General features: G+C 38.1%; 1 protein-coding gene across 1 annotated transcript in view; it reads right to left on the bottom strand.

Annotated features, from left to right (window-relative positions):
• LOC306820614 (complement C3-like) overlaps window positions 1–18,761 on the bottom strand; it is a 36,909-nt gene extending 18,148 nt beyond the window's left edge. The window contains exons 1-16 of the mRNA XM_079338498.1: window positions 18,677–18,761; window positions 16,540–16,735; window positions 16,262–16,424; window positions 14,590–14,684; window positions 14,125–14,213; window positions 12,561–12,643; window positions 10,818–10,905; window positions 10,574–10,676; window positions 8,870–8,990; window positions 8,559–8,674; window positions 8,020–8,166; window positions 4,399–4,498; window positions 3,957–4,051; window positions 3,666–3,857; window positions 3,399–3,554; window positions 3,116–3,245 (exon numbers count right to left, since the gene is read on the bottom strand). Coding sequence (XP_079194624.1) covers window positions 3,116–3,245; window positions 3,399–3,554; window positions 3,666–3,857; window positions 3,957–4,051; window positions 4,399–4,498; window positions 8,020–8,166; window positions 8,559–8,674; window positions 8,870–8,990; window positions 10,574–10,676; window positions 10,818–10,905; window positions 12,561–12,643; window positions 14,125–14,213; window positions 14,590–14,684; window positions 16,262–16,424; window positions 16,540–16,735; window positions 18,677–18,753 — 1,951 coding nt within the window. The 5' untranslated portion in view covers window positions 18,754–18,761. The remainder of the gene's footprint in view (window positions 1–3,115; window positions 3,246–3,398; window positions 3,555–3,665; window positions 3,858–3,956; window positions 4,052–4,398; window positions 4,499–8,019; window positions 8,167–8,558; window positions 8,675–8,869; window positions 8,991–10,573; window positions 10,677–10,817; window positions 10,906–12,560; window positions 12,644–14,124; window positions 14,214–14,589; window positions 14,685–16,261; window positions 16,425–16,539; window positions 16,736–18,676) is intronic.

Genomic DNA, 18,761 nt, shown 5'->3' with positions numbered 1-18,761 from the left:
ACTGAGTGCGTTAACATGGACTTGAGTATCCCGGTTATGAGCCTTATCCCGGTTTTAATCATATTCGGGATGACGTTTATATGCTCACAGAGAAACCTAGTTATTTATATTCCTGTATACATGATCAAAAATAGTATCCCGGTTTCTGATTACGGCACCTTATTTGATGTTTATTTTTTACAACACAATTTAGACATTTAGAAATATAAAAGACATGAAAACACAGTGGCTGTTAACAAAAATATCACTTCAATGTATCCCTTTATGAATCCAAAATAAACTAAAGTCCCAAACAAACATAAAATTATCTTTGAAAGTTTAAATTGTCTTTTTAGTCCACGGAAAAAGAAGACCTCCGCCAACGCCACCGTTTGCTCATCCAAAACAAACTCAGTCCATCCACAGAGTTAAAAAAAAAGCAATCCAACAAATGTTGATCACTGCTATACCACAATAAAAACGAAGCGATCTCACTAGGATGCATGCCGGATCGGGCTGTATTTATTTTGCTCTATATTATAGCCCAGCTTCAATTATATTTAATGTTTTATAAGTGAAACATAAAAGTTATTCCTCTCTCCAGAATAAGACGATCTTGTTGGCGCTGTCAAGTTTGTTTTACGCGTACGTCACTTGGCTGAGTCTGCGCCTGCACAGGTGTTGGCAGCTTTCAGAAACTGGGGTAAGGCGTATACATGCCACAGTATCCCGTTTTCTATCGGAGTTCTCCAGGTCCAGCAAACTGACTGTCTCTGTCTTTCTCAGTTAGGAGTTCGAGTTTCACCTAAACCTGTTGATGTCTTCAGGACTTCCCGGAAAACAGAATAGTTAAACCATTATCTGTCTATATGATAAATGTATATGTTCGAGTAAGAGTACATGTCTAAGATTTAAAACCATGCCTGTTTGTCTAACTGTTCAAAGGAGAACAAAATTGAACTTTTCCGCGGAACTGATTTTCTGCTTTCGTAAAGCCATAAAACTAAAGTGACCTGGGAGTGATTAACAAGAACCTTCAGTCACTGCCCAGTACTAAAAAAAAAACAACTCCAATGGTGAAATCTCATTAAAGGAACGTAGATGCATCTTTTCATTTAGATATTTGAAAATGTCATTTAAAAACTTATAACATGATTCTTTTCAGGTCGACATCCAATGTGTAATAAAGGAATTACGCGTAATTAAATTTTAATAGGAATTGGACGTGGAACAACATTTCCATCAAGTGGACAAAAGCCATCGTGGGATGTGTAAGCTGTGTAATGATGCAGTTGGACTCTCATAATTATAGATTTTGTTACTTAGTTACAGAAGACGTTATTTAAAGACACAAAGTCTTCACATGTGAATTATCTGCGTTGTTAAAGGTTTTCTTATATAAATATTATTTTTCCAAACTTCAGGATGAAATGTATCGACCGATGGTAACCACTCCTTTAAACCTGATATATTGACCTAAAATATATGATGTTACCTACATTGATGTGAATCTGAAAACAACTGATATCAAATTGAATGTATGGTGATTTACATATGTTTAGTCTTATTCTTAAACTTAGTAAGGAATCTAAAAATGTTTCAGTTAAGACAACGCCTATACATTCAGGAGAAGGGCCTGACACTCCCCCTTTGTCTGACCTGATAAAACCCCTGAACAGTAAGTAATACCGGTGCTTGTGCTTGGGCTGGTGCTGTGTTTTTGGCTTGTGGCTTGTTGAGTTTTGCTCTTAAAGGGGCTGACTCTGTTCCATCGAGTCAAGCCAGGCCCAGCAGTTAGATCCCCTGCTGCAATTTTTCTGGAAGACGAACTCGTCTTGTCTTCATTTAATTTTTAACTTTTCCTGCAAGGCAAAGTTTACTTTATTTTTAAGATTTTCACCGTAGGAACGATTCTTACTGAATTAATTTTAATTGCAACTCTCTTTTCTGGCACAAGCCAGGCTTTTCAAAATTTTCCAGATCTGGATTAAAATCAAGATGGCCATGAGATTAATCTAAGAAGGAAATTGGACTTTCAAAGACTTTCAAAAGAATTTATTTTTGTTTATATTCACTCGGGACGCTGAGATGATGCGAGCCAAATCACCATCCAGAATTCTCACCTTGAGCCCCAGACTCGACCTCCTATCTGGCTTATTACGGTAGCTGATGGACTTGCTGAAAACGGTTTATTGATCCAGCAAAGAGAACAGGAGTACCTGTGCAAGATCCCTGAATTAGGTTGGGAAAGTCTTCAAAAAGTAAGATTTGCTCTGAGCTTGTGTTGAGAGAAATATTGGTCGTGTCTTCTTAAGTAATCCGAGTCCAGATTAAATCCCAGATTCTTTAATCCAGTTTATTCTTTATTCATTTGCCGTCTAAAATACTTCAAACAATATTGCGTTGTATCTTTTTGCGCTGTAATTTCACCATATGAGTCAAGTTATATATATATAGTGTTCGAGGTATAACATTTCATGGTCACAATACATCAGTATTGCATTTCCCTGCCATAACAATGTATTATTTTATTTTGTTTTATATTTGTTTTGTTTTATTTCATTATTATCCTTTATTAAACTGAACATAAAATTCAGTACTGTGTTCCGTGTCTCTCTTGATAAGAAACTGCTCTATAATTCACACTTATGATATCAGATTGATTTAATTAATAACTAATTAATTATTCATAATTAATATAGTTATTCCTGGAAAAGCCAGGTGGTGCCCTATCAACGAGGAACGTATTAGACTTATGTTTAAAACATTTATTAGACTTTTACATATTTCTGTATCATCCAATGTGAGGCTAGGAAATATTGTCTAATCAATTAAAATACGCAACACTTATGTTTTTCCTGTTTTGAGATATAGTCCTTCCTGTGACTGTCATCTCTTAACTTTTCTTCTGTCTTCAGATTAGGGCAAGCTTTTTGTTTCTTTGAAATAATACGGCGCTTCACTCGTAACACAACAGAACAAATGAATAACAGATTTTACAAACAGAAGAAAAAACTCTATTTGGCCTAATATACTTCAAAGAAATGAAAAGTGATTCGACTTTGTGCTGCATATCAGAATTGAGATATGGCGGGGAGGTGTGCACTGAGTGAAGGGTAGAGCAGAGTTGAGGTACCTTGTCTGTCGGGAGTCCCAGAAGCAGCGTTGGACTCAAACAACAGCCCTGCATCGTAGAACACACCCAGAGCATCTTTTCCTCCGCCTGGTGTGCAGCCTGTGTCAGACTTCTCTACAATGTCCCAAACCTGAGCAATAGAAGGTGATTCACACACAGCAAAACAGAGAGCAAAGGTTCAGACATGTGTCACATGTCTGGCTTGTTAAATGAATACTTTCAGTGTGTTTTTCTTTAACAGTTACACCCTTGACAAACATTTGAACAGATAGAAGTAAATTGCCTTCTTCTGGGTGAGGCGGTGCTTGTTGTTCAGGACATAGACGCCTTTGTCCACTGCCACCAGTCCCACTGTGGCCCCTGGATCTCCTGTCACTTTCAGACCAAACATCCTGCGAGGCTCAAAGGATGGAGTGGGTCTTGTTGATTCCAGCCTCAGCTAAACGTGTGGAGATGTGAAGTTTCATATCAGTTTAATGACTTTCATTCCTCTAGAAAATGGCTTAAAATTATAGTGGTACTCTTGAATATTGCTAAATGTGGGTCTCACCGAGCCCATGCAGGAGTCCTTGACGTCCACCCAAACAGAGTCGGACACCAGTTCATTATCATTTGTGTGGTAGTACGCTATGACGCGGAACGATGGCAGCATTTCTTTGGTAATTGGGATTGTCAGGGAAATCAGCACCTCACCTTTTGTATGGAATCGGCCATTTTTCACCAGCTGACCTCTGCTGAGGACCTACAGAAACACAGATTCAAACATAAGTAGTCAGGATATGGAAATCAACAACAACAACAAAAAATCACATGAGCAAAAAAAGAAAAAAACATCTCTTACCAGGTATGTGATATCACTTTGTGAGTTCTCCTGCCTGTTCAGGCTAAGATGCATTTTCAGATTTTCTCCTACTTTCATCTCAACTGCATCCACAACTGCAAAAGTGACACACTGATATGACCGACTGATATGAGTGCCTGACATTGCAGATCTGGAGCATTGCTAACGCTGTGTTATTTTTATCACTATCACTAGCTTGTCTTAAGTATCTGCCCAAGGTCGTTCAAAAGGTTTAATTTGGATAAAAATCCGGATCCAGCTCCTCTGTTGGATGGATGATCCAGATTTTTTTATGTCAAAGTCACTCAAATCTCAAAAGTTTTGAAAAATATATTTTGTCAAATTAAATCCAGGATTGGATTTTCTGATGTTATTCCACAAGGTAATTTTTCTTTTTCTTTTAAACAACCATGAACTGGTGTTACTTAAGGTTGTTCCTCACGTATGTGGATGTAGCTGTTGCTTCTGGTGGTATACGGTGCTGCCTCCATGGTGGCTGTTGCCTGTCTGTCAGCGGAGATACCTGGATCATTGGTTCTAGCCTGCAAATGAAAACACAGACAGATTAGTCTACTTAGACTTAAATCAATGAATGAACCTTTTTCCAATGCTAATGCCTAAACTAAGTATTTTAACAACAAAAGGACAACATAGTGTTGGTAAGGTAAAAAGGAAATGTCAGTAACTCTTTACTTTACAGGTCTGCAAATTAAATGTAAATAGGTGATAATTAGACGATATTGTGACAAACCTTTTATTATTTCTTTAAAATTAACCCCGAATTTCATGACAGTTGGGGGATAAGACAGAAAGCAAACATGGTTGCTGCACCGTTCAAGGTGCAAGCGCCATTGCTCAGGCTTGATCAGAGCAGTGCCATGTGCGGAAAAAGTACATAAAAAAATAAACTGATGACACCGCGGTGAAAATGTCACAATGTACAGTAATGTGTGAGAGCTGGAGATTAGGCGACCTGTGCGGACTGTGAGTGAACTTATTGATCGGCACGTCAGTGAAAATGATATGAACGGTTTGACTGAAAAACAACTTCCTGCCTCGTCTCAGTGAGCTCATTAAGAGGAACTCTTTCATTTTTATTATAACAACACATTTCATCAATGACATGAAAGCTATGCTCACTAAAATAAAGAGGAAGATGAAGAAATAATACATTTAATTTCATGAAGAAGATTAGAGGATATCTTCAGTGTGACTTTATGAACAGCAGCTGATGTGATTAAGGATTGATTAATACATTTGTGTGTGTGTGTGTGTGTGTGTGTGTGCATGCGTGCGTGTGTGTTGGGGGGTCTGGTGGCCCTGCTGGAGCAGGGTTTTTTTTTGTTTTTTTTTTCTTCGTTGAGAAAAAAGACCATGCATAGACTGCAGGGGATTGAATGATATCACCATCTGTAACAGGTACCCTCCTCCCCTCATTTCTACTGCTTTTGAACAGCTTACTTACGCAATGCCTGTCACCTTGTTCGAATAAGGGAAGGGGATGAGTGGAAAACTGCCTTTACCACTTTGGACTCACCAAAGCCCTTGCAGTTTTTCAAACCCTAATAAATGACATTCTGAGAGACATACTTAATCTGTTGGTTTTTGTGTACCTTGACAGGATTTAGCTTTTTTCCCCGGAGGAGAAAACTCATGTTCGCCATATTCAGAGGGTCCTACACCATCTCCTCCAACACCAGCTCTTTGTCAAGGCCGAAAAGTGTAAGTTTCATCACACCACGGTCTCTTTCCTGGGTTTGTGCTGGGGCGGTGGAGATGGACCCCGAAAAGGTTGGTGCTGTGAAGGATTGGCCCACTCCCACTAGTGGTAAGGAACTGCAAAATTTTCTGGACTTTGCAAACTTTTATAGAAGGTTTACACAGAACTTCACTACTGTTGCCTCTCCCCTCCAACCTTTCACCAAACGGTTGTGTGGGCAACTCAGACAATATCACTGTTTCAGAAGCTCAAGGAACGTTTCACCTTTCGACAGTTTGTGGTAGAGGTAGATGTGTCAGACGTAGGGGTGCGAGCAGTGCTAACCCAGAAAGCAGCAGCTGACAGTAAACTTAAACCCTGTTCCTTCCTGTTTCAGAGGTTGTCTGCTGCTGAAAGAAACTATGATGTGGGCAATCGGGAACCGCTCACTGTCAAGGTCGCCCTTGAAGAATGGAGACATTGGTTAGAGGGAGTGGAGCAACCTTTTCTGGTGTGGACTGATCATAACAACCGGTAGTATCTGAGAACGGCTAAGCAGCTCAACTCCAGGCAGGCAAAGTGGGCTCCGTTTTTCAACCATTTTCATTGTTCTCTTTCTTGTCACCCTGGCTCCAAGAGTGTTAAGCCTGATGCCTTATCTAGAATTCATGCTAGGTATTAATCTGAAGTTGAGCCTTCCACAATTTTAGCTGGAGCTTGTTTGGTGAGGTCTTATACTTGGGATATAGAGCAGAAGGTCATGAATTCTAACAAGGATGCCACCCAATTATCCACCCAATCGACTGTTTGTTGTTCCTGAGAGGCTTTTACAGGTGATTTACTGGGGCCTTGCCTCATTTTTTTTAAATGTTTTTTTTTTCTTCTAAAATGGTTCATTTTATTCATCTTGCAAAACTTCCCTCGGCCAAAGAGATGCCGAGGTTATGTTGCATCATGTGTTCTGTATCTATGGTTTCCTTAGATGATGTGGTGTCAGACCGGGGCTGCAAGGAGTTTTGCCCGCTGTTAGGAGCTACGGTTAATCTGTCTTCTGGACATCATCCTTACAGTAATGATCAGTCAGAACGTCTGACCAGTCAGAATCCGGATACCTCACCTAGGTTGAGTAGGTTGAGTATTTTTCTTCTGGTCTCTTGCCCTTTGTAGTGGAGAAAAATAATTTGATACTGTCTGCACAAAATGTAACCGTTTCACAGGTGCTTCATGGTGAGATACATCAGATGCGCAAACTTTGACGTCATGTTCTCAACATACCTCGACTCCCTGTTTTCAACAATCTTGAGTCCTTTTCTCTTGAAACAACTCAATTTTTGGTTTAGATAACATGAAGTCATTGTTGCAGGGCAGACTAGGCAGGGATGGTGTCTCAGAATATTATAGAAGACCAATCACAGAGATGCAATGAAACATTTTATGCAAATGTACAACTCTCGTTTAAGAGTATAAAGCTTCAGCGCAAACGGGATTGTCCGGGATTATGCGAGGCACTGACTTGATGTGACTTTGTATGATACCCCTTTCTGCAGAAAGTTACTCTATGCAATAAAATACCCAGAGACAAAAGACTTTGCTTTCAGATCTTCATTCAAACAGAAAAATCCACGACACCTTTCAGTGTGTTTTCGGCTACAAGCCACGTCTCTTTCCAGCAGTGGAAAAGGAAGTGAAGTTTCTCTCGGCCATATTAAATGTTCGACTTTGTCTCCAGGGTTATATATATGACGTTTCAGGAATGAGCAACTTATGTTAAGCCCGTGAAAAAAGGACTTCCTGTTTGATGGCAAATGATGCGTCCATAGAAAGACTTGTGTAAATCAGTGTACTTCTGGTGATGAAAGAAAAAAAACAGGAAACTGAAAGTACTTTGCCATTTTAGATGGACGTTGGCTTTTGAACTTTAAAGTCTCGTATGGCCAAGATGTTTGCATGGTCCACAACAACTTCGAGGGTGAATTGAGCTACTGTGCAGCAATGGCTAGCAGTAATTGAGAAGTAGTAACTTTCTGTTCTCAAAAGGGGGAACTATCAAAAATTGTAAATCATGGATATGTTCAGCTTAGGCTATATGTTCTGCATGAATTTTTTGGTGACGATGGAAGACATATTAGAGTTATAAGCATTTAATCTTTTGCCAAAACGAATTTTTTTAAGTAAGCTGTTTTGATCTGCTTTATGCTATTCTACAGTATCTGTATTTTTAACACTACATTATTCTGTGTTTGGCCACTAGGGGGCCAAAACTGTCAACAGCGTCACACACCTGTAAATAGATACAGAATGAAAAATGCATATTATTCGTACAAACAGGTTTTAAATTAAGTATTGGTTGGCAAAAACACTTACAGTAATCTGCAGTCTGCTGGTCCTGGCTTCTGTATTGATGGTTAGCCGTGCCATACCATTAGCTACAGTGAAGCCCTGCACCTGGCCTGGATCGACCACCACTGGAACACCTCTTGCTGGAGTGCCATCAGGATTCACAACTTCAACCTGTCATTGGAAATACAAACAGTTAAACTATCAGAAAACATCTGAATCCCTGAACACATAGTTGAAGCTGAATGCTCAGTGTTCAGTGGTCAGGGAGCAGATCACAGGATGTTTCTGTTTGTAGTCTATCTATTGTCTCTTCGTAGTCCCAGCAGTCCCAAGATAGACAAAATAACTAAATTAATCAGAATTATTTTTTATTCAAGTAGAGCTTGTGCTTAAAGGTTGTTTTTCTGCAAACTGAACCAACAGCGCACATAATGTTAGTGACCAATAATAAAAGAGGATCTCGAAATAATATACGACTTTCCCGTACTCTAATGTTTTAAAAAATTTTCCAAACACCTTTCTCTTTGGAAGAAATGATCACCCTTAAGCTGTCAAAAACTTACCGAAACATCAAAGGACATCCCTGGTTTGTAAAACTTGGGTGTTTTCTTGAAACTGATGGTGTAAGGTGACGTGACAATCTGGATACTTCTCAGCTCTGCCTCCACCATTTCACCACCTGGGATTTTATAAAGAATCACAAATACATGGACACACAAATAAATAACAAAACATGCTTTGAACATCACTTTGCTTGCTGCTTGAGAAACTCAAACAAAAACATGCATCTTTTACATCTACTGCAAGTTACATGCAGTAACTTGTTTAGAAACTTAAGAGGTTGAATTAGTAGTAAACAGTCTCTCTGTCTCACCGCTCTCTGTTAGCACGCTGACTGCTACAAATATGGAGCTTCCCACAAGATCCATGATGTTGTTGAAGGTCTGTGTGATGTGCTCTCTCTTCAGAGTAACCACTCCATTACCTCTCTGGATCTAATGTGACAAAATACAGGAATGCATCTTAAATACAGTACAGAAATGCAGTGAAGAATTAGAGGAACTTCATTAAATTTGAAAATGTAATCCATGAAAAAAAAAGTATGGAAATTGGTGTGGTTGCTTGGGGATGCCAAGTCACTTCATGAGTTCTGCAGAGGTTTTTTATGATTTTAAATACTGTATATTATGTTTGTTAAAGGTCACATATTATTTTCATTTTCAACCAGTTTAAATACTCAGATGTCCCCAAAACATGTCTGTAAAGTTTCTTGTTTAAAATGTTTACATGTCATATTTACATGTTGTGTGTATGGATTATGGGATGGGTAATTCCTTGAATAATAGTTACTATAGTCACATGTATTGGGGTAGCTGGCTGTCTTGTTTCCATGTGTGAATTTCTTTAAAAAAAAAAAAAATCATTTTGTAAAAAATCAAGGGATTTGAATGGAAAAAATATACTGACAGAACCAGAGTCACTGAAAAAGTGGGCAATCACTTTTTGGCTTGAACGTTCACAGTGAGAAGGCACACTCAGAAGACAGAACAAGCACCTAGCTATGGGAGTGTCCCTTACCTGAGAGGGGGGTTACTTCCCTTTGTGATGTCATGAAGGGAACATCTCAGACTTACTCATAGTTGAGTAATTTGTATACAAACAATAATCTTGGTGTGTTTTTTCGATCAGACACTTTCGTTGGATTAACATGTAAAGGAGGTGACCAGAGTTGCTTTTTTCCTTCTCAGAAACATATCCAAGATCAGCTCAATACTGTTGTTTAAGGACACTGAGATCTCATTCATGCCTTTGTGTCATCTAGGCTACATGGTTGTAAAGTCCTTCTGCCGGGTCTGCCAAAGAAAAGTATTCAGAGTCTGCAAATGGTTGAGAATGCTGCAGCTTGTGTTCTGACCGGAGCTTCCAGACATGAACATATTACACCAGTGTAGTCTCTGTACTCTCTCCATTGGCTCCCTGTGCATGCCAGAGCAGACTTTAAGGTATTGCTGCTAGCATATATAATATTAAATGGCAGCTCACCATTGCACCTGACAGACCTAGTGAGCCCCTGTGTGCCTGCTCAAGCCCTGCACTCTCAGGTGACGGGTCTTCTGAGTGTCCCAAAAGACAAAAAGAAGACAAGTGGTGAACGGGCTTTTTCTTTTTGTGCACCAACGCTGTGTAACAGTTTATCTACATACATGAGGCAGGCTTATTCTGTTGAAGCTTTTAAAGCAAAGCCAAAGACCTATCTACTGTTTACTGTTGTGTATGAGTCCTAATTTATCTGTATGTTTTCCTAAGAGTCCAAGTGTGTGTTTAATTTTGTTTTAGTTATTTGAAATGTCTTTAAACTGTATTTTCTATGCTCTGTGCAGCACTTTGACCTGAAAACGCTTTACAAATAAATGTATTTTTGTTATTATTAGACTACGGCCAACTGTCGGTTATTGGAAAACATGGTAAAGTGTATTTTGCATAATAAAATAAAGCCAAGCAGTAAGAAGTATCATAAGTGATGAACTATCTAACTAAAAAACAGAAATACAGCAGAAAAGTGAAGCTGTGTGCTCACCGGCACTCTCTGAAGAGAACTTGGAAAGCTTCTCTTTTGTCCATCTTGCATAACACCAAACACCACGTACGCCGTCCCATCCACTTCTTGACCAAACAGGTACCTTAAACAGGGGGACATTGAAAATGATTGTCAAAATGACATGCAGGCCCATTTGATCAACAACTTCCAATCATTTATTTTCTCCTCAAATTAACAAAGGAAGCTGGTGTCTAAATCCAAAAAACGAAAATCTTTTACATACGCAGCTTTGATGTCGACGGTGAAATCTTGGTTGTCTACGTAAAAGAAGGAGCTCACAGGAATCAGTTTGACCTCGAAACTTGGCAGCACTGTAAAAAATCAAAACATTTAGACATTTTTATTACTTGAATAAGTAACATTATTTAACATAAAGAATAAAAAGTATGTAAAGCTGTATATCGGGGTGTCCAAAGTGCGGCCTGGGGGGCATTTGCGGCTCTTGAGGGGATTTTTTAAGGCCCCCAACTTCAATCGAAGAATCAGATGATTTTGGCCCGAAGCCTCATTTAGATGGCATACTTTAATTAATTTTAGCAAGGGCTGAAATATATTCCTAAAATAGAAAATATTCAGTAAATGTATGTTTCTTCTCTTTTTAACAGCTTTGACTATTTTCCACATTTTTTGTTAACTATGAAAACGAACTTATGCATAATTTTTACAAACAAACTAACCACATTACAGTCTCGATTCTTATAAGGAAATAGGAAATAGGAAATCAATATTTCAAGATTTCCTTATATTAAAGGGTTTCTTTTGTGAACACTAGATTCTGATCTACAAATCCTTACTACCTAAAAAAAAAAATAGAACAAAATAATTTCTCACTGTAATTACTTATTGTGTATATATGTTTTTTTGTAGAGGTGAAAATACAAAAAGTTGCTTACAATATTATTTAGAAAACAAAACCTGTGGCCCGGTGAGCGATTCTAACACGACAATTTTGGCCCGCAAGAAAAAGAAAAAAAACCCTGTGGCATTACAGCAGCAGGACATCAAACCCACAGTGTCAGTAACAAAACAATGTAACATGGAATACAGTAGAAAAGTACTAAAAATGTACAAAATGTAATAGCTAAGAATAAAAATGATACCTTAAACCAGAGGTGTCCAAAGTGCGGCCCGGGGGCCATTTGTGGCCCTTGGGTGGATTTTTTGTGGCCCTTGACTTCAAATCGAAGAATCAGAAGATTTTGGCCCCAGGCCTCATCAGATGGCATATTTCATTCTTTTTTTCTTTTTCATGTTAGCGAGGGAGACCTATAAAAGCCTGACTATTCTTTCCAGAAAAATTAGAACACAACAGTTTCCCACTGCAATTAGTTATTGTGTATTTACATTATTTTTTGAAGAGGTCAAAATACAAAATGTTCCTTCCAATATAAAAAAAAAAAACACCCTGTGGCCCGTGAGCGATTCTAACGCGACAATTTTGGCCCGCAAGAAAAAAAGTTTGGACACCACTGCCTTAAACCTTCCAACTAGTCCAAAAAAGTGAGGAATGAACTCTGACATTTGTAAGTCATGTTTAACTGAATGTAAACATACTTTGCTGGAGTAGATGAACAAAAAATAGTGATGACAGTTGTAATTGAGCAGTTAACAGATAAAAAAAAATCAGTGATGCATATTAAAGTGCAATATTGAGAACAGACGTTATTAGCTGAAATTATTCATTATGATGATGAGTAAACAAAAATAAAGTGAACTTCAATGATGCCTATATTAAGTGCAGGAGGGAAGACAAGTTAGAAAAGTTAACAGCTGAAACTATTGACTATAATCCTAATGGTGAGTAGACAGACCAATGAAACTGAGTGCACGGATAATAAAGTTTACATGAGCAGAAAGAAGCGAGAGATGATCATTATTACAGTTCTCTGCTTTCAAGAGGTGAGCTGTTGTACAGGGTTTGGGCTTTCAATAATAACATAACAGAGGAGGTAGTTGAAGGTCTCACCATATTGTTTGACCTCAAACTCAGCGGAGTAGCTCTGCTGTGGGTTGCTGTGAAACTTTGCCACCACCTTCCACAGTCCTGGACTACAGCCACCCAAACACAAGAACATACAGTATATGTTGGTAATCAAGTAAGAACACTTTTAAAATTAGGAGACTTAATTTAACACCAGAACTATAGTATAATAAGCCAGGTATAATATATTATATTATTACATTTTAAATAATACTATATATTAGACAGATATAATTAATTAAAACATGATTTGAAGGAATAATTAAACCTTAATGACTTGAATTAAGAATAACATGTTAATAGCTCAGATCTGTGTGTTAGCCATAAAATATAAATAGTAGGCCAGAAAATGTTGAAATTTGTCAAAAAATGATGATTAGCCTTAACAAGGGACTCCTCAAGCCCCTCGCAAATCTATTACACTTTTCATTGATGTTTAATCTGTTACAACAAAAAGAATAATGCCATCGGCTCGGTGTTAAACTGGACATTCAATGGGATTCATTTCCGAGTCACCTCTGGCTGCTAGTCAAATGCTAACGTGTTACCTTCAGAAGAATCTGAAGGTAACACGCAGGTAACAAGCAGAATCTGTGTCTGCTTTTATGCTAACTGTCCCCTGATGCAATACTAAAGAACATAAGTTACTTAAAACTATTTGGCTTTAAATATGAAGGAAACATAAAGGTGGAATGACTACACCAAATTGCTTGTTTCAGGTCAATTGTAAATGCCATCTGTTGTTTGGAAAGGGGGGTGGGGTCGTCCCCTCCCAACCATGGTGCCCCTGAAGTACTGTGACCATTTTTCTTAAAACACAAATGCAGCAGTTTCAATGATTCTTCTTTTCAACGTGTTTTTTAAAAAAATATAATTTGCCATTTCATACTATGAATACACTTAAATATCGTGCTTTCTTTACACTGAGACTGGTATTTTGTGTGTAGCATGGTCGCACACTGGTTAAGATCCTGCAGACCAGACATATACGACCATTTCATACAAATGTTGGAAGTTTTGTAAAATACACATCAAAACACAATGTGGTTTGCAAAATATTGAAACCCCATGGATAGTTAATCGTAGCACAAAGACAACAAACCAAATAATAAACCTAATCAATGTCATTGATTTTTTAAATTACCATATTATTTTTATTTTGATGTGAGCAACAAATCTCAAGAAAGTTGGAACTTTGTTATGTAGGCCGTTAGTGATTTTTAAACTTAAGACATGCATTTCACATACCTTTCAAATGTCATAATAGTTTACCTAAATCTGTTTCACAAGTTAGAACTCCAGACGGCTCAGTTCAGAAAGTGTTGAATTTTTTGTAGCCTGAAGTGCAACTTATATATATATTTATAGAGGATTAGAAACACAATTTAATTGCCCTGACAAAAAAAAAAAGTAATATAACCTAATAATGTTTCAAGGTAAGTCAATATTGTTGTAGTTATTAATCATAATGAAATGTAGGATAACCACTTTAAAACAAAATGCACAACAAATGTGAGAATTTATTGTGTTAATTTAGATGTAAACATACCTGACGATTTCTGCCAGCTGGTAATCTCCAGAGTGGATCCCTGATTTCAGAGCGAATGGACCAAGTGGTAAAATGATGCCTTCAGGGGTCTAAAAATAAACAACATTTGTTAACCATTAATTGTAGGCATTTAAATGTGCAGATTAATTCATTCAAGTAAATCCTTGATGTAACTTGCAATAATTCTTTTGAGCCTGGTTATTAAGGAGATGGCTTTTTTAAGAATAATTCCTTAAATTTCTTCCACTGACTGGAGAGGCTGAGTGAAGGACAAACCCCAACCAGTAGAGGGCGACATGTAATTCTGTTTCACAGTGTTTGATTGGTCAAATGTTAGAGTGAGATGGAGCCCAAACCTCACAAAGACACAAGGCTGGTTGTTTAGTGTCAGTATGCCTGTTACTGATGATATGATAGACTACTTTTGAATTCAAGTTTATGCTGTCCAAAAATAAAATACCATACCACAAACTCAATGGCAATGGAAGCATCAGTTGCGGTATCATCATCCCTCTCTACAGGCTCCATTTTGGGCGTCACTGCAAACATCCTGTAAGAAACTAAAAGAGACAGGAAATAAGATGTGTGCTTTGGTTAAAAAAGATGAATGAGGGTGTGACGGTTTTTTTAAATCTATTTTTCACTATGTAAGGTAATTTTCAAAAACTAACGTGATTTTGAAAGTAGCATTCCTTAAGCGCTCCGTCTCCCCTATTTTTTTTTTAACATTACACATGTCAAAAATTTTTTTTTTTTAAAAACAGGACTATTTTACTGACAAACGCCAATGACAAACTTATCTGAAAGAATAAACTTTGTCCTTGGTGACATGTTTTGAATGTGGGCTCGTGCATGCAAGGGGTAGAGAATGAGCAGAGAGACAGGGAGGCCTGATTGGTTCATCAGATTGGTACCTCATGGAAAACATTGCTCAAGGTTTTTACAGACTAATAACTGCTATAGATGACAGATTTTCTAAATTCCTTTTTTCCGTCTATCAGAGCTGAAAGACAATTTCAACCAAAATCTTAAAAAGTGTCTCTGGAGGAAATTATTGACCCTATCTTTCAGTGACTTATTTTCATTAGATTTTATCTTGTCTTGTAAAAAAAGAAGTTTCCCGTCATGTTTTGTTCCGTTTAGTTTATATTTCAGAGTTTTGAGTTCTGTTGTTCTTATTCTTTTTATTCATCCCTATTGCTTGGTTTACTAGTGTTTATGTTCCCTAGTTTGGTGTTAAGTTACCTGTATTATTTTGTCATGGTATTTCCTTTGTGTAATTCTCAGTTCAGTCTTCAGTGTTTCATGTTTTTTCTGGTCTTGGGTGTTTTGTGGTTCGTCTTCATTCTTGCGTCTATGGCTGTGTGCCGCCCAAATCAGATTTTTCCCTAAATCTGATCAGAATCTGATCTAACTGACTGACTGTCCGCATGTCAAATCGCAAGTGACCAGATCAAATCTGCCTGTCCATATTGACGTGATCTGATCCACATTGGTTTCTATGGTAACAGGTATTGCCCAGCAAAAACAACAGCAAAATTAATGATTGAGAAATGTGATTATTTCTGAGGCAAACAATTTGACAGAGCAGTCTGTCCGCTGGCTTGTTTTATTACGTTTGTTTTGGTTCTTGCTGTTTTCTTTCACTGACTAAAGTTAACTTCCGGCCCGCCGGATCTACGTCATTGTTGTTATTGTCGATGGTGTCGCTTTGAGAGTGACACGGGAGACACATTGAAGCGACCGACACGTTCAGATTGAGTCGGATCTGTAGGAATCAGATTTGAAACCACCTCCTCAAGTGGTTTGAATCAGATTTTGAAAAATCGGATCTCACGGCTTTTTGTGTTCAGACTGGCAAAAAATCTAACCACATACAATCTGGACGAGCTAAAAATTTGGATTTGGAGGACCAATGCCAACAAGGCCAAAGTGTTTCCCTTAAGTCTTGATAACACTGATTGTCCTCACCTAAGTCTGATTACCCCGTGTCTATGTAGTCTCTATATTTCTTTCCTTCTTTGTCAGTTCATTGTTGTATGTTAGTCGGTTATTGTAATCCCTCTTGCCTCTCAGTGTGTTTTTTCAACGTTCCTGACATTTCCACAGAGGGACGTCTGTTTCCAGTAGTGTGTACCTTTACTGTCGGGGGTGTAGAGCGTCTTGTCAGTCTGGATGAAGATGTACCCAGACTGGAAGGACACGAGGACGACTTTCTCCAGCAGGCGGTCAGGGAACTGAGCCTGCAGGTACACATACTGCTTCATGTTGGGATCCCGATTGAAGTCTCCAACAGGGACCTGAAAGCAGCACGAAGACGCAAAAACAATGAATAAACACGATGATGGGATATGTGCTTTCATGGATCTCTTGTTGTTGTCTTGGCAGAAAATGAAGTTGTAACATTTGTTTTACCGTAATTTGTCCAAGCGCCTGAAAGTTATTCCCACTGTTGAGGTTTACAGATTTGTGTGCCAGCCTTTTGTTTTTAGTCGGATGGTTCATGACGCTGATTTCCACATTCATCTCTGCTCCTGTGCAGTCCTGACACTCCACAAAGATGTTTTCTGCTGTTCCTACACGCAGCAGGTTTGGGGCAGACATCACATGCCTGCAGAGAAGGAAAGAAAGAAGGACTGTTAGCTAGCATGGTGAAAAAAACTCTTCATGCTATGTAATAATGATATCAATAACTTCATCAAATTTGTATGATTAAGGAATCATATATTATTTATTTAAGAAATATGTGACTGCAACAAGGTACAAGGTCCATGGCAGTGTTTTTAAACCCTTATTTCCGTATGTGTGTGTGTGTGTGTGTGTGTGTGTGTGTGTGTGTGTGTGTGTGTATGTGTGTGTGTGTGTGTGTGTGTGTGTCCGTCTCCACTCAGAAGAACATTAGGCAGTGGTGATGACTGTTGGTGATGTTTGATGTTTATGAATTATAATTTCACATATGTTGTATTTTAATGTCATCCTTTCTGCTTAATGCTGTTTTTAACTGTGTAAAGAACTTTGAGTGGCTCTTTATATGAATGGTGCTCTTTAAATAAACTGGCCTTGTGTCGTTACTTTCAATTCAGCCAAACTGCAGAAAAAATAAATCAAATAACAGAGGAGGAAGAGCTCCTGCATGGACTATACACATAATTAGTGATGTATTAATTATCTTGCTTTAGATCCAACATGGGATCAATACAACCTTTCATCATGTCTGGTGGATTACATCACTGTGCAAACTCAGACTACAGTTTAACCCTTGTGACACAAACTGGACCTCCACCTCTCTTTATGTAAGGTATTAGCTTAATTAGGGATGTTAATTTCTAATCTTTTTTTTGTTTTAATCATTGAAGATTAATCACTATTCAGAATTTAACTGATTGAAAATGTCTTAACCTACAAGCTGTTTACAGTTTGACCGGCAGTCACGCAGAGGACCACTTTTATAGTGCTGGTTGATATGACCTCAGATCAATATCACGATTAATGAAAAATTACTGCGTTTAGCTGTTTGCCCTCTTAGATCAGTGACATGGTCTCTACTTTAAATGTGTTCAACTATTAAAGTTGGGATATTGTGTCCAATGACTGATCATATCAATTTGACTGTTTTATTGTTATTTTTCGAATGTTTTTAAATGAAAGCAAAGCCTCCCTTGAAATGAAAACTACACATTTTAGTTTTAAAGTTGATTCACTTCTCTGAAACAGTAGAAAATATATTGTCCTCCAAAAGGAGGACATTGTTGTCATGTCACATATTGGACGTGTCGTCACGTGACCCTGACCCCTGAAAATCATGAACACAATTGACATGGGCAAGATTATGTCGGTTAGAGGTTCTGAATGTCTGTTTGGATTACGCATCACTTCTGTAACTCAGAAAACGACGGAGACTATAAAAGGAAGAAGCCGTAAGGACGAGAATGAAGCAGTCAGCAGACTTACTGTGAATAGACTTTGCACATGACTCAGCCCTGATCACTTAGATGTGCTCGTCTGTCTAAATAAAAACAACTGTGTCTTACAGGAGTACTTTATGGGCTCACAACTCACTCCTGAATGTGTCAATATGCTAATTTGCCTGCAAAGCAGAATAATGAAGAGCACTGTGAAGAGGCCCAAATGGTTTTATTTCAACTTTATTCAGAACTTTGTGTTGATTTTAAAGAAGAGTTTCATTTGGTAGTCGTCTAGAAACGGCAGTAGAGCCTCGTTGTTATATAAACTCAAAGTGTTTAAATAAAAAAGGTGTGCTTTTGTGCTCATTAATTTGTAATGATTAATCGATTATTGATTGTTAAGGTGTTTAACTATCGGTTAAGGAAAATGACTGAAATTGGCATTTTACTTTTTACTTTGGCAAGGACACTCATTTCTAATTTCCAATGCCGTTGAGATAACAAGCACAGTAAAACAAGCAAAAACACAACAGACACTCAGAATCAGGGAGCCACTGTGAGCAACACAAGGAGCAGCATAAACTAACACACTGCAGAACTCGTTTTTTCATTAGTCATCATTCATTACAAAGTAAGCTGATACATACAGTGGAGCTCCATCAGCCAGAGAAGAGAGAGATCCAAAGGCCAGAGAGGCCAGCAGCCACAGCATCGTCCTCCTCATCCTCTTAC

This window comes from Symphodus melops (assembly GCF_947650265.1).
Source record: "Symphodus melops genome assembly, chromosome: 2".
NCBI classification, from domain to species: domain Eukaryota; kingdom Metazoa; phylum Chordata; class Actinopteri; order Labriformes; family Labridae; genus Symphodus; species Symphodus melops.
This window is presented reverse-complemented; position numbering and strand designations above follow the sequence as displayed.